Source organism: Pongo abelii, chromosome 16 (genome assembly GCF_028885655.2).
Source record: "Pongo abelii isolate AG06213 chromosome 16, NHGRI_mPonAbe1-v2.0_pri, whole genome shotgun sequence".
Taxonomy (NCBI): Eukaryota; Metazoa; Chordata; class Mammalia; order Primates; family Hominidae; genus Pongo; species Pongo abelii.
Genome location: NC_072001.2, coordinates 25,269,440 through 25,285,713, shown reverse-complemented (window position 1 = coordinate 25,285,713; position 16,274 = coordinate 25,269,440). Strand labels below are relative to the sequence as shown.

Here is a 16,274-nt window from a genome sequence, read left to right as displayed (position 1 = left end):
TATTACCACAACGTAATACTCAAAATGTCCAGCTCTCAACAAAGAAGATTACACAACATACAAACAAATAGGAAAGTGTGGCCCATTCACAGAAAAAAAATTGACAGAAATCATCCCTGAAGAAGTCTAGACATTAGAATTATTAGTCAAAGATGTTAATTCAGCTATCTTAAAGAGATTCAATAACTACAGGAAACCATAGGCAAAGAGTTAGAAGAAATCAATAAAATGATGTACAGACAGAATTTAAATATCACTAAAGAGATAGAAATTATAAAGAGGAATCAAATAGAAATTCTGGACCTGAAAGTATAATAACTTAAAAGAAAACCTCACTACAAGAGTTCAACAGCAGAATTGAGGAAGCCAAAGAAAGGATCAGTGAACTTGAAGGTACGACATTTGAAATTATCAGGGCTTATCTAGAATATTTAAATTCTTAAGAGACAGAAAGTAAGATGGTGGTTGCCAAGGCCTTGGGGGACTAGGGAATGGGGAATTATTTTTAATGGGTACAGCGTTTTAGTTTTGCAAGGAAAAGAGCTCTGGAAATGGATCGTGGTGATAGTTGTACAATAATGTAAATTTACTTAATGCTACTAAACTGTACACTTAAAAATGATTAAGATGGTGAATTTTATGTCACATGTGTTTTACCACAATTTAAAAAAATAAATAAAATTTAAAATGTCAAAAAAAGAAGAAATTTTAGACCTGAGGAGCAGAAAGTAAAAGAAAAAAAATAAATAAACAGAGCCCAAAGGACCTGGACCTGTGGGACACCGTCAAATCTACCAACATATGCATTATAGGATTTCCAGAAAGAGAAGATGGAGAGAAAGAGACAGGAAAAATATTTAATAGGCATTCAGCTAATAAAGATGTAATCTATGAAGGAAGTAAGGACTGAACTGTAAAGGAAGTTAAGGACTAAATAGTCTGTATGCTATTGAAACTAACTTGGTATTATTCATGACAGGTTGTTATATATTTAGGATGTTAATTTAAATTTCCAAGGTAACCACTAAGAAAATAACTATTAAAATATACAGAAAATTAAAACAAGGTAATCAAAATTGTACACTACAAAAAATCAACTAAATTAAAAAAAAGGCAGTAATGGAGAAACTGAGAAACAAAAAATCTAAGATATGCAGAAAAGAAATACATGGCAGAGTAATTCCTTCTTTATCAGAAATTACACTAATTGTAAATGGATTAAACTCTCCTGTTCACCTGAGGTCATGAGTTCAAGATCAGCCTGGCCAACATGGTGAAACCTTGTCTCTACTAAAAATACAAAAATTAGCCAGGTGTGGTGGTGGGCACCTGTAATCCCAGCTACTCAGGAGGCTGAGACAGAAGAATCACTTGAACCTGGGAGGCAGAGGTTGCAGTGAGCCGAGATCGGGCCACTGCACTCCAGCCTGGGGAATAGAGTGAAACTCTGCCTCCAAAAAGAAAGAAAAAAAAAAACAGAAATTGGCAGACTGGATGGGAAACAGGATACATCTATACACATTTTGTTAACAAGTGACTCTCTTTAGATACAAGGACACAAATAAGTTAAAAGTAAGAAAAAAGATTTTACATGTAAATAGTAACCAAAATAGAACTGAGGTGGGTACATTATTGTCAGACAAAATAGAATTTAAATAAAAACAGGTTACAAAAGACAAAGAATAACATTATATATTTATAAATGATCCAATACAGAAGGAAGATATAACAATTATAAATATTTACACACCTAAAAATAGAACGTGGAAATATATGAAACAAAAATTGGCATAATTGAAGGAGAAATAGATATTTCTACTATAAAATTTGGAGACATAAAATATTCCCCAAGATAGACCACATTAGGGCACAAAACAATTCTCAATGAATTTTAAAAGATTAAAATAATACATAGTATCTCTTCTAATTACAATAGAATGCAACTAGAAATCAGTAACAGAAGGAAAAAGAGAAAATTTGCAAATATTAAACAACAAATGAGTTAAAGAAGAAACTACAAGGAAAATTAGAAAACACCTAAGACAAAGAGAAATGAAAACACAACATACTAAAACTTCTGAAATTCAATGAAAGCAGTGCTAATAGGAAAATTTATAGCTATAAATGCATATATTCTAAAAGAAGAAATATCTCAAATAACCTAACTTCACACCTTAAGAAACTATAAAAAGGCAAGCAAACTAAACCTAAAGCTAGCAGAACAAGGGAAATAAGACAGATTAGAGGAGAGATAAATAAGATAAAGAATAGAAAAAATAGAGAAAGTCAATAAAACCAAAAGCTGATTCCTTGAAAGGATTGATGATATTGTCAAAGTTTTATCTAGATTGACTAAGAAAAAGAGATAAAATACAAATGACTAAAATCAAAAATTAAAGTGGAAACATTATTACCAATCTTACAGAAATAAAAAGGATTATAAGAGAATACTATAACCAATTACATGCCAACAAATTGTGTTAACTAAGTGAAATAAATAAATTTCTAGAAATACACAATCTACCCAAACTGACTCATGAAAAAATAGAATATTTGATTAGATCTGTAACTAGTAAGGACACTGAATCAGTAACCAAAAAATTCCCAACAAAGAAAAGTCTAGGACCAGATGGCTTCACTGGTGCATTCTACCAAACATTTAAAGAAAAATTAAAACCAATGTTCCAAAAACTGTTTCAAAAAATGAAGAAGAGGGAATACTTCCTAACTCATTCCATGAGGCCAGCATTACCCTGATACTAAGTCAGACAAAGCCACTACAAGAAAAGAAAATAGAAAACTACAGATCAATGTTCCTGATGAAATTTGGATGTAGTCTATACCAACATTCTTACAGGAAGAAAGGAACAGAAGGAAGCCATTGCCTCCACAAACACGAGATCGATGGAAAGACCCCAGGGCTTGGGAAAAAAGATGGCAGATAGCAGCACTCAGGAAACAAAATACAAAATAAAAAGTGGCAAAAGATAAAAAAGGTTTTCTGTGAGAAAAAGAAATGTGATGAAAGTTATAAAGGTGCTATTTTTTAAACAAGAATTCCAGGCTGATTTAGCACTTTAAACTGTATGAATGTATAATTTTATTTAAAAGCAAACATTGAACAACTAAGCAGCTCAAAAGAATGCTTGGTAGCATTAAGTGTTATGGGGAAAAAAGCAAAAAGGGAGACAGGGAGGATGAGGTTGTCAATTTAGCACTGGGAAGGAGCAATTTTGCAAAACTCAATAAAAGGTGAAGGAGCAAGACCAAGCTCTAACGATCTGTGTGAAGAGAATCTCAGACAGAAAGCATACAAAGTACAAAAGCCTTTATAATCAATTTATTTTAGAGTCAGGGGAGCACACATGCAGGTTTGTTACATGGATATCTTGTGTGATGCTGGGATTTGGACTTCAGATGTTCCTGTCACCCAAGCAGTGAGCATAGCACTTGCTCGGTAGTTTTTCAACCCTTGTCCTCATCCCTCACTCCTCCCTTCTGAAAATGCCACTGTTTATTATTTCCTTCTTTATGTCATATGTACCCAATATTTAGCTGCCACTTACAAGTGAGAACATGCAGTATTTGGTTTCCTGTTTCTGTGTGAATTTGATTAGGATAATGACCACCAGGTCCATCCATGTTGCTGCAAGGAACATGATCTCATTTTTTTTTTTTATGACTGTGTGGTATTCCACAGTGTTTATGTACCACATTTTCTTTATTCAATCCACCATTGATGGGCATCTAGGTTGATTCCATGATTTTGCTATTGTGAGTAGAATAGTGATGGACACGCAAGGGCACATGTCTTTTTGGTAGAATGATTCCATCTCCTTTGGGTATATACTCAGCAGTGGGATTGCTAGGTTGAAATCCAAGGAGGCCGCTATGGCTGCAGCGAAGTCAGCAGAGAGAAGAGCAGTAAGAAGTGAGCTCAGGGAGGAAGCAGCAGCCAGGCCTATGAGAGGTGCAGGCCACCACCAAGACCTTGGGCTACACCAAAGCGGGGAGCCTCTGTGGACCATAAGCTCTCAGGAGAGGGGCAAGAGTGGTAACAAAAGGAACAATTAGGAATGTATTTGGGAACAATACGTCTGAAGCTCCTTTTCCACTGTGTGACAGCAGGAGGGCATGTGGTCCTTGCTGGGGCCTCAGGGGACAGGAGTGTAGATGGCAAGAATGGATCAGATTCAAAACCTTTGAGGGGCAGCTGGCCATGGGGTGTCAGAGAAGGAGAGGTATTAGCTGGCTCTCAGCCTCAGGGGCTTGAGCAACTGAGAGAATGGAGTCACGATTTATGAGGGCAAGGAAGAGTGGGGAAAGATGGAATCAAGACTTCAGTTCAGGACACGTTAAGTCTGTGACACCTGCAATGCCCCAGGAGAGAAATGGAGAGGCAGCTGGACATCCAGGGCTAGGCTCTGGGGAGCAGCCCAGGAGAGGTTACTGTGGATGGCACTTGGAGTAAGTGCTCGGATGAGACCCCTGCAGCCGTGAGTCTAGAGAGTGGAGGTCAGAGCTGATTCCAGGGTTCTGGGCTTGGAAGATGGAGAAGGTCATGGAAGGAGGTGAGGAGGAGGAGCCCCACGTAGGGAGGAGGAGTACCTGAGGGGCCAGGCAGGGAAAGATTCTGAGGGGTGGCCTCCATCTCATGTTGCTTACTGGCCAGGTTCCAAGGGGGTGTCTCTCGAGGGCGGGCACTAGTCCTTAGTGACCTTGGAGAGAACTATTTCCATGGATTATGGAAGAAAAACTCAATTGCAGTAAAGCCAAGAAAAAGTGAAGAAAGGTTCCAACGAAGAGAGGGTGGCAAGACAGACTCCCTTTCAAAGTGTTTGGCTACAGGAAACTGAGGAAGTAGGGGAGTGGCGGGAAGGCCTGGAGACACGGCAGCAAGTCTGGATCCTCCTGCGAATGATCAGCAGAGTGAAGAATAAATGATGCAGGGAGGACAGTGGCGTGTGGTCCTGGGTGAAGGCACCGGCCTTCGTTGGGAGCCGGACATCCCCCCATACACTCAGAACGCAGGCAGGATGCACTGGGTGGCCTCGGCGTCATGTCGGAAGTGCCCACATGGTTGCTTTTACATCTTCACAGACAGAAAGCGTGGTCATCAGCCTCAAGTCCTCAAGGACAGAAAGCATGATCGTCAGCCTCGAGTCCTCATGGACAGAAAGCATGGTCATCAACCTCGAGTCCTCACAGAAAGTGTGGTCATCAGCCTCGAGTCCTCACAGAAAGCGTGGTCGTCAGCCTTGAGTCCTCACAGAAAGCGTGGTGGTCAGCCTCGAGTCCTCACAGACAGAAAGCGTGGTCATCAGCCTCGAGTCCTCATGGACAGAAAGCATGGTCATCAGCCTCGAGTCCTCACGGACAGAAAGCATGGTCATCAGCCTCGAAGGAGGGGCAGTGCTAGAAGCCTGATGGGGCACAACAGGCATGCACAGTGCACAGCACCCATACTGGAGGACACATTGCCTGCCCAGCGCCAAAGAACTTTGAAAAAAAAGTAGACCTCCTCAGACATTTCTCTTTTTTTTGAGATAGAGTTTCACTCTTTCACCCAGGCTGGAGTGAGTGGTGCGATCTCGGCTCACTGCAACCTCTGCCCCCTGGTTTCAAGCCATTCCCCTGCCTCAGTCTCCCGAGTAGCTGGGATTACAGGCGTGTGCCACTATGCCCAGCTAATTTTTGTATTTTTAGTAGAGACAGGGTTTTACCATGTTGGCCAGGCTGGTACCAAACTCTTGATCTCAGGTGATCCACTCACTTCAGCTTCCCAAAGTGCTAGGATTCCAGGCGTGAGCCTCTGTACCCAGCCTCCTCAGACATTTTAAGTTCGTATGTCAAATTTGCCATTCCAATTTACAATAGTCCCCAAGGACGTAGTCTCTATCAACATTCTTAAACAAAGGCATCCCATCATTCTTTTAAATGTATACTTTTAAATTTAAATACCACAACATCATAATTCATCTAAAAATACATCTGAAGCTCCTTTTCTGCTGTGTGACAGCCAGAAGGCACATGGTCCTCACTGCTTGACCTCTGGCCCAGGCAATGGGTCTGACTCAGGGGCCTGGGAAGCAGGCCCAGAAGGCACTAACCATCAGCGGGAGGCTGGCAGGGCTGACCTGACCGGTCAGGAAGGAGAGGCCCCCTGAGGCTGCAACTAACTGGGCAGGGGCAGAGGTGGCATAGGCACATGGCAAGCACACAGCAGCAGTGGGAGGAGGGCAGGGTTGCCTGGGGCATCGGTGAGGGATGCTGTAGTCGGCTCCTGGCTGTGTGGGACACAGCAGCCACCCAGCAGCAGTTCCGGGTGGATCCCCTGCTGAAGGTGTACAAGTGCCTCAGGTAAGCACGGGGAAGGCTGCACCCTCACTGGGATTCTGAGAGCTGAGATATGGATTGCTGTGAGGCAGGGGAGAGCTATTTATAGCTGGTCGGCACAAGTCCTCCCAACGGGCCTGGCCTAGACCAGCACTTCTCCAATGCCAATGTGTAGAGTGGGTCACCCAGCACCTTGTCCAAATGCAGGCTCTGACTCAAGGGTCTGAGCATCTGAGACCCTGTGCTGTGATGCTGCCGGTGCCCAAGCCCCATCTGAGGGCAAAGGGCTGTGCTTTTTCAATACAATGCATTCCTTTTCCCCATTCTGGAACTGCTGTCATGGCCACGCTGGGTCCCCTAGGTCTCACCTCCAAATCTCTCACCCTTTTTCACGACTCTGCTTCTCTATGCTTTTGTTCTGTACCTGCACATATGTCTCTCACTTGGCTGCAAGCACAGCAACTCAGGCCTAACACTTTGCTCTCCTTCAATTCATTATTTAATATTTTTTGTTGAAAACATTACAGGTTTTAGTTCCAGAAACTATTTTTTGTGCTGTGCTTAAATCTCTGAGTGTCCTCATAATTTATCATTTGTTGTATTGTGTCGGTGGGACACAGTGGATAATCTTCTCTCACACTCCTGGTCCCCTAAATGTGCCACTTGGATTTCACGGGGTGCCATGGAGCTGGGGTCCGGTGCTGTAGTGGCTGGTCTGTGGACCATGGAAGATGGGAGACCCGCACTTCTGGGCCGGCAGTGCCCCTCTGAGGCCGCTCCCCAACCATCCAGAGGGCATCCACTGTGCACCTGTCTGGGGCAGACTTGTAACCCACACAGCCCATCAGTACCAGGCTCAGCACCAAGCAAATGGGGGAAAACGGCATTTCTGTGCTCCTCCCATTTCTCTAACTCTAGCACCTCCTTAGCTTGCACAATGGCAGAGTTGGGATTCAAGCCCAGATCCACCTTCTGCAGAACCTGAGCTGCTAATGGTGCCAACTGCTCATGTTATTAAACCTAATTTCAATCCACCAGGCTGGGTTTGATCCTCCACATAATTACGTTCCTGGATGTTTCAGGACAGGAGGAGTTAAAACAAAAATGAGATTAAGTTTAAAAAAAAATATAAAGCTAAAGCTCAAATGAAATGCTTTTGACTTTCACACCCTCTGAAAGAGTGCTCTCCTGTGCCAGGTGTGACAGCCCAGGATGTCTGCCCTGATACCTCCCGCAGGGCTGTGGGATGGGACGAAACTGCAAAGAAAGCCAGGGAAAGGAGATGCCTGAGAAACTGCCTTCCACCCAGAGGCTGGGTGACAGCATAGATAATGATGAGTGCCAACAAGTCAGTTAAAGGAAACCCACAGATTTATGTGCATAAATTACCAGCCTTTGAATTCAACATTCAGGACAAGAGTAATAACCTTTTAACTTGAAAGTTGCCTGAGGATTCTTCCTGTTCAAGCAAATGAGGTTGAAAAGTTAAGGTTTAAATGGAGAAAGACTGTCAGGGAATTCTCAGTCATTATGCTGTTTCTCAGCGGTTCCAACTCGGTCTTTAGGACCATGCAACGGAGTCCTAAGAACGCCGCCCACAGAGGCCACCTGCCCACCAAGAGGGCAAGAGGAAGGAAGAAGAGGCGGCAGGTGTGAAAGGGATTTCCCTGTATGGAAATATTGGTTAAACATCTCCATGCCAAGAAAAGAAACAGGAAGGGAAATATCCTGAACAAATGTGAACAGAGTTCACCTGTTGCTCTCAGCCCCTAGCTGACAATGCAAATGTAGCAGAAACAACCCCAAGCTGAAGACACGCTTGGAGAGATGACGCCATCGGAGAAGAGATGGGTTCTGTTTTGTCTCTTGAGACTCAATTCCCTGGAATACCAGGCGAAGGCTGCTGAAACGCCCCACACAGCCCAGGCTCCCGCCAGCTCTCCCCACCTATGCAGTGGCCTGCATTTATGTCACTGGAGGTGGCAACTGCACCTGCCCACTCTCTGACCCTTTTTAAGGTTCTATTCATGTTAAAATCCCCAGTGAAGAGTGTCCTGTTGAGCTGGCCAATGACGCCAGCCAGAGGTGTCCTTTTGCATCTGACAGAGGCTGGTGAGGAGGCAGGGAAGGCAGGCAGCTCTGCTGGCTGGGCGGCGAGAGCCCAGGCACTGCACCCTGTGTTCATGCTGTGTCTGCAGCCATGGGCAGGTACACCTGTCTCTCTTGATGCATTTCCACGAATGTTCTTTGGTCTCCCTGTCCATTTCCCACCTGAACACTGAGCGGACCTCCCGAGTGGGTGCAGAGAGGACCAGTTACTCTAAGGGTGTTTGGTTAGAGCCAACCCAATGGTCCAAGAAGGCTGGCCAACTACAGCAGAAGCTCAGATGCCTGAACTCTGTAGATCTACATAAGCCAGGCCAGGGCACAAATGTTACAGGATGGTGAAGAGGCAGCACTGCCTTCTCTCTACATCAGCAGCAGGTGCAGAGGGATGCATGACTACAAAGATCTCAGGCCTGAACTAGACCCCCCGTTGCCACCCACATACTCTCCTGGTCAATCCCTGGGTTCAGAGGGCTCCACAGCTGTGCAGTGTAAAGGTCCTCCCAGTCAAAGAGGTCCCTCTGTAGGCAGGAAACCCAGATCACCTCCCAAAGAGCCATTCCTATCACTGCAACTGTCAGAAGCCAGAACCAGTGGGAGAAAACTGTAGACATGAGGATTTACTATGAATGAGTTGCCTTACATGACTGGGGGCCTGAGCAGGACACCCTACCTCCACCCAGAGGGCAGGCCATCATACCCAGAGGCTGCCACAGGGAAGGCAGATCCAGAGAAAGGACCAGCTCCCACCCAGGGAACGTAGAGGGCTGTGGGTTGGTGAGGCTGGCTCCCAGTACAGGGAAGAAGAGAGTTGAGAGGGGCAGCTGCTACCAGTGGCAAAGAACAGCACTGTCAAAGGCACAAGAGCCCCAGCATCATGCTGAAGAGGTGGCACCACATCACTGAAGATGAGGGTGTGTCTCGAGTGGCAGGTGGTCTGGCTGGAGGGAGGTGCACAGGTAGGGTCTGTGACTCTGAGACATGCAGCAAGCATGGGGTGTCCAGCTCCCTCAGTAACAGAGTAGCAGAGGATGGCAGGCCAGAGAGGAGGCAGACACAGAGTTATTCCAGGACAATTCATCTACTACAGTTAGTTCACTTTCCTATTCATCTGCAAACACTTGCTAAATATCTTTTTGGTGCCAGGTATAACGCTAGTGAATGAGGCTACAAACACAAACAGTTGGAATTCCCAGACATCTGCAGACACTCTTAACAATCCGCTTGTCGAGTGACTTGGTGGACGTAGGTGCACAGTACTGTGGGACCCAGAGGGCAAGCAAGGCTCTGTACCGGGAAGTACAGAAGCATCGAGGAGAAGGCGCTGAGGTAGGGATGGAGAAAGGCTTTGAAGCCTCCTCAGAGCTCTGTTTTGTGAGTTCTGGGCCTCCAAGGCAGAAGCCGGAAACACACTTTTGCCACCTGCATTGCAGCTAGAACAGGCATGGGTTCCTCCAATCAGACACACCTGCTCCAGAGGCCAGTGTGGAGAATTTGGAGGAGAGGTGTGACAAGGCATACACAAGAGCAGGGTGACAGAAGTCCCTGGACTCAGTAGCCAGCGTCGGGGCAGGGATCCTGAGCACTCATGCCAAGCTGCAAAAGCTGGGGGCTTGTGGGCAGCCGCCCCACCCCCCTTCCCACTGTGCAGTTGAGAAATTCTCAGAAATTCCAAGAACTATGTACTATCCCTAGATAAACTCCTTCTCATCTTAAACTAACTAAAATAGGTTCTGTTCACTGCAACTGTTGTTTGAAATGTTGATACCACTCTGTGCACTACAAACAGAATGATTTCCACTAAAGGACTAGGAATAAAATCAGTACCTTCAAAACCAGTTGACGGGTGGGGAGGTGGGATGTATCAATCTAAAGAAGTCAGGAAATGATAGTGGAAAAAAAAAAAAAGAATTAGCAAGGAAAAAGCATAAAAAAATGAAATGATGGTAATTAGTTCAAGTCGATAAGTCATTACAATAAATGTAAACATGTTAAACTATTCTCTTAAAAGACAAAGATTATCTGCTTTGAATTTTAAAAATCTACTTGCATGCTGCTTAAAAATGCAATTGGAAAAAGAATTTAAAATAAATAAATAAAGGACTGGAAAAAGATAAACCTGGCAGAGGCTCAGAGCAGAGATGGAGACCTCACAAAAGGTAAAAGAGACCAGCCGCTGGGAAGTTACCAGATAATGAACCTTTAACACCTAATACGATCACAAAGTAAACAATGCAAAAACGGAAACAAACCAATTAACAAATTTCTCTGCTGTATCAAAACAGATTGATTTAAAAGAGATAAGTGAATCTAGAGAGGATAACAACACAATGACACGCTTGGGTATGTTAATGCTCACATTATATGAGCAATATATGTGTATGTTAACTGCTCACATACACTGAGAAAATTTGAACATTTCATCTCTTTTGCTGCAGGATTTCCTTTTTGCTTATTTTTTAATGAACAAAATATTATAAAATATTTTAAAATATAAAATATAAAAAATTTGAAGCTCCTTTCCTCCCTCAGGCCCCAGGATTGTTTTCATCCTTCCCTCTCCTCAGGGAGCTGCCTTCATGAATTCGAGTCGTAACCACCTATGCAGCAGCCCACTGTGGGAGGAGCTGGGGCAGGATCTTGGCTCCTGTGTGTCAGCAGGGGCAGAAGCCAAACACGGAGTGACCGAAGCAGCCGCAGTGTGCAGAAGCTGACATGCAGCTTTTTAGGCGTGCAGCTGGAGAAAAAGAGCCACATGGTAAGTCAGATGATGTTCTGGGGGTTTCTAAGCATGAAATCCTATAGACCATATCTTCTAACCACCTGCAACGGAAATCAGGCTCTCGAAGAAGAAATAGCTGTACTCCCATTTTCACTGTGGCATTATTCAGAATAGCCAAGATATAGGAAAAACTTGTGTGTCCACTGACGGACATGTGGATAAAGAAAATGTGGTATATGAATATATATGCAATGAAAGGTGATTCGGGCTTAAAAGGGCAGAAAATCCTGCTATTTGTGACAACATGGATGAACACAGAGAGCATTATGCTACGTGAGATAAGCAAGTCACAGAAGGAGCAATACCGCCTGATTCTATCGTGTGTGGAATCTAAAATCGTCATGCTCACGGAAGCAGAGAGTAGAATGGTGGCTGTCGGGGGTGGAGGGAAGGGAATGGGCAGAGGCTGCTCAATGGGTAGAGTTTCAGTTATCCCAGATGGGTACATTCCAGGGGCCGTGGTATGACACAGTGCCTAGCGTTAATATGGTATCATGCACTTCAAAGTGTATTAAGAGGTCAGATGGGTGTTGAGTGTTCTTACCATGAAGCACACACACATACCCATAAGCACATGTATGCAGATGATGCATGCGTTCAGTACCTCGATTGTGGTGATAGTATCACAGGTATACACATATGCCCAAATTCATGAAAACTTATACATTCGATAGGTGCAGATTTTTGTCAATGACTTCAATACAGCTTTTTAAAAAAATGTAGTAAAAAGACACCCAAAGGAAAAGAGGGGAGAAAGGAGTGAGGGAAAGTGGAGAGACCTCGACACCCACCCACTTCGCAGATCCCTGCTCCAGGGAAGGGCCACGTGTCCCCTTCCCACCCAAGGATTGTGACCATCACTGCATGCCGCTTCCAGCCTGAGGCAGCAAACCCCAGTGGCTCCCCATGTCCCTCCCGTGATGCGGCCACTGCAGACACCTCATGCTAGCGTGGCACAGTCACTCAGGGGAGATGCATGGGCTTTGAAGAGCTGTGGGTCCGCCTCTGCATCCTGTGGCTGCTATGGTCATGCTGTATGTGGCTTCCGCCCCTGTGGACACACAAGAGCCAGCATCCCACCCTCAGCACCCCCACAGCCACAGCGGCCACTGCAGAGATGGATGGGACCCACATTCATGAGGGCAGAGATGGTCCTGAGACTCCAGAGGAAGAACAGAGAGCTGCCTGTTTATCTGTAATGTTGTATTTCTTAATAAAACACACAACAAATTCTGAGGCAAAGAGGATAAAATGTTGACACTTTCTCACTTCGTGTGGTGAACATACGGATATTTGTTGTACTATTGTCTCTGATTCCATTTTTTAAAGTTAAATTTTAGATAGTCATAAAAATTTATGGAACAAAACTGTGAAAGTGTCCTATTCTCAGAAAAAGGAGCAACTTAAATCATCAACGCTAGGGCTCTTCTAATTCAGTCCCAGAAAGGATCTGGGTGCAAACCTCAGAGCCCCCCAGAGGTGGGGTTCAGCTGTGAGCACAGGGTCAGAAGGAAGCACTGATGGAGGCTGTGTCGGGGTCCTGCGCTCGGTCCGCAACTGTGTCCTCATTGGCTGGGACAGCGCGGAGTCTCCTGTAGACTGTGTTCCCTGGAGAACAGGATGAATGCACAAGATGAAGCTGAGGACTGGGTAAGGGCAGCCCTGCCAGAAGGCGTCAGCCTGCCTGGGGCACAGGGAGAGGTGGAGCCAGCTGGGCCACAGCCGGGACATTTGACAACAACCACAAGAGTTCTCCAATTTGGAACTTCACCAAAAAAATAACAACAGCCACCGAGTTAGTTCAGGATTACCACACCCAGGCCTTAGAAGGAGAACAACAGCCAAGCAACTAGAGGGCCAACCTAGGCAGAAACTAAATTCCAGGCTGCAAGCGAGGGATGCAGGTTCCCAGATCCGCCTAAGGTTGGTGCTGCATGAGCCTGGCCTGCCCTTCTCCCCACACAGCCAGGCCTGCTGCTCCAGCCCGGGGGTGCCATTGTTCAGAATACAGGGCGGTGGGATGTCTTGGGACCCCTTTGCATGGGATGTTCCCTGCAGGGAAGCGGGTGGCCCTCAGAGTCAGAAGAACAGAGGGCTCTCCCCTGTCCTGTGTCCTGCCATGGGGAGTGCTCACCAGGCTTCTGGCCTGTGCCCTGCATACCTGGGACCTCAAGTGCTTGTGAGAGGACCCCAGTGACTTGTGTACAAGCCCCTGGGCCTATCTTTACTTTGCCACACCTGGGTTCCCAGTTCCTGCCCCGAGCCAAGCAATCAGTGACAGCAGAAGTCACACCAGGAACAGGCTCATCTGCCCAACTAAAGGTCTACGATGTGTACTTCCAGTCCTGGCTGGGGCTCAAGACCACACAGAGAATGAAAGATCTTGCCCAGGCCAAGCACTAGGAGACACACAGGCTGGTTAGCATAGCTTCTGCATCCGCCGCAAATGAAGATAGAAGTGTCTATCTTTTGATGTCTCACAATTTTTGAAAGAAAAGAAGGAAGGAAGGAAGAAGGAAGGCAGGAAGGGACGGAGGGAGGGAGGGAAGGAAAGAGACAGAAAGGAAAGAAAGAAAGAGAGAAAGAAAGAAAGAGAGAAAGAAAAAGAGAGAGAAAGAAAGAAAGAAAGAAAGAAAGGAAGAGAGAGAAAGAAAGAGAGAAAGAAAGAGAGAAAGAGAGAGAGAAAAAGCAAGCAAGCAAGCACAGCCTTTTCTGGGAGGGGTGGCAGCTCTCAGTGGGGCTGACCTCGAGATCACCAGTCACCCCAGGACGTGTTGTCCACAGCAGCTGCAGAGCCTCAGCTCCCAGCCTGCAGTCTGGGCTCTCGGCGCTCCCCGCCCAGCTGCCCTGGGCTCTGTTCACTTTTGTCCTCTACACCTGTGAGTGCAGCAGAGGGGAAGGCTTCATCCTTTGCTGCCTTAGGAAGGGAAGGTGAGCCCCAGGCTATGTCCAGGCTAAAGTTGAGCCCTCAACATGGACACGTGCAACTCACCATGGTAGCGGTGAATGGGATGTTGTCAATCAGGGATGACGCCAGGGCTGAGACCCACACCACCAGGACAATGGCGGCTGTGAGGCGCTGCTCCTCTGGGACCATCTGGAAGGAGGACAACAGCAGCTGCAGTGTTCCATCGCATGCACTTAGGGTCAGATCCCACCAGCCACGAGACTCAGAGGGGCCCGAGGGTGTTACCCATCACGAGACCAAGGCAGACATAGGTGTGCAAGCCAGGGCCATACCCACACCAGGAGCCTGCGCTGGGTTTCTACCAGCAACGCCCAGCCATGCCCAGGCCTGCCAGCCCCCTGGACGGGGAGGCAGAGTGACCCTGCCCCTCATCCACATGTGGTGGCTGCACACACTGGTCACACTGACCCCGATGGCCCGGCAGACCCCTGGGGCTGAGGCGCCTGCAGCATTAATTTACTGAGGCTGGTGTCAATCCCACTCCTCAGACAGGCTTTAAATAAAGGCTAAAAGCAAAAGAGCAGGCATCTGTAATTACATATTCTTCGAAAAAAGTCTCCCTTCATCTCTGGGCTGCACAGGATAGAACAGGTTCCCTGCTGTGCCTTTTTACATAATTAATGTGACCTGTTCTTACCAGAGTGCTTTTTTTTCCCCCCCACAAAATCAAAGAACAGTGGCTGGAGTGCCTTCTATTATAGCATTTATTTTACCTTTATTAGCAAAGCAGTTTGTTCTCCAACATATTCTATTAAGTGGAGATGTGCCAATGCCTAGAAGAAAGGATGTGTGGTGAGAATCAGTTTAGAACTGAAAATACATGCAAGATTTAAAAAAAACATGTCTTGAAAATGAAAAGACGTGAACATAAGGTAGGCCCAGACTCCTGCTTCTTAGAAAAGATCAGACTCAAATACACAGTCTATAAATAATTTACTATCATATATGCACAATGAAGATTCATGGAGAAAAAGTCCAACAGCAGTGGCAGAAATCCCTCATTGATTTGAGTTAAGGTCGATGTTAAATTTAAATCTGAATGGAAGACTCTCTTTAAGACCTGTGTATAAAGACACTGTTCAATCGTACATAATGAAATACCACTCCATATAGATCTTTCAAGTAAGTCGCATTTCCAATTTCTTTTTAAAGTTAAACATCACAGAGTTTTAAAAGACATTTTTAATGCAGTTTTTATAATCTTCAAAGAAAGGAAGGAAAAGTCTATTTAACTGGCACATGTAACTATTTTCACAGTACTAGGCAGATTCAGAAAACCATACTCAGGGCAAGGCAGGAAAGAGTAGAAGAGAGAAGATGAGGCGCAGGAGCCTTCTGCCCAGGCGGCCAAGGTCCCGCACAGGGATGCCCAGAGGCTCAGGACCGAGCCACCGTGCGAGGTCACCGGAAAGCAACAGGTGCCGGTGGCTCAGCTGCCCAGCACCTCTGTGGGTGTGGCCTTTTCATTGTGATTCCATCACGCTGAAAGACTGCAAATATTGGAAACAGCAGCTTGTCTGTGCTTTTTTTCTTTTAATTTTTTAATTTTTTATTTTTATTTATTTATTTATTTATTTTGAGACAGAGTCTTGCTCTATTGCTTAGGCTGGAGTGCAGTGGCACGATCTCAGTTCACTGCAACCTCCGCCTCCCGGGCTCAAGCAATTCTCCTGCCTCGGCCTCCTGAGTAGCTGGGATTACAGGTGCCCACCACCATGCCTGGCTAATTTTTGTATTTTTAGTAGAGACAGGGCTTCGCCATGTTGGCCAGGCTGGTCTCGAACTCCTGACCTCAGGTGATCTGCCTGCTTCGGCCTCCCAAAGTGCTGGGATTACAGGCGTGAGCCACTGTGCCAGCCAGCTTGTCCATGTTTAAATTAAGCTTCAGAATCTCAATCTGCGTGTTCAGTTGTTAGCCGACCTTCATTTAAAAGCTATGGAGCCCAAATGTTGGGTCTTCAATCATGATTCTCCAACAAGTTTGCTTTTATATCAACTAAGTCATAAGGAGAATGTCTTTAGAGCAGGGTTTCTCACCCTTGCCCTGCTAACTTAGAGCCAGATCATTCTTGGCTGTGGGGC

General features: G+C 45.7%; 1 protein-coding gene across 2 annotated transcripts in view; it reads right to left on the bottom strand.

The window, feature by feature from the left end:
- Positions 1-16,274, bottom strand: part of OCA2 (OCA2 melanosomal transmembrane protein) — a 353,285-nt gene that overhangs the window by 106,861 nt on the left and 230,150 nt on the right. Inside the window, exons 20-22 of one of the 2 annotated variants that reach the window (XM_054531033.1) lie at positions 14,906-14,965; positions 14,217-14,321; positions 12,416-12,832 (exon numbers count right to left, since the gene is read on the bottom strand). In XM_054531033.1, the coding sequence (XP_054387008.1) occupies positions 12,653-12,832; positions 14,217-14,321; positions 14,906-14,965 (345 nt within the window). In that variant the 3' untranslated portion in view covers positions 12,416-12,652. 2 annotated transcript variants of the gene reach the window in all.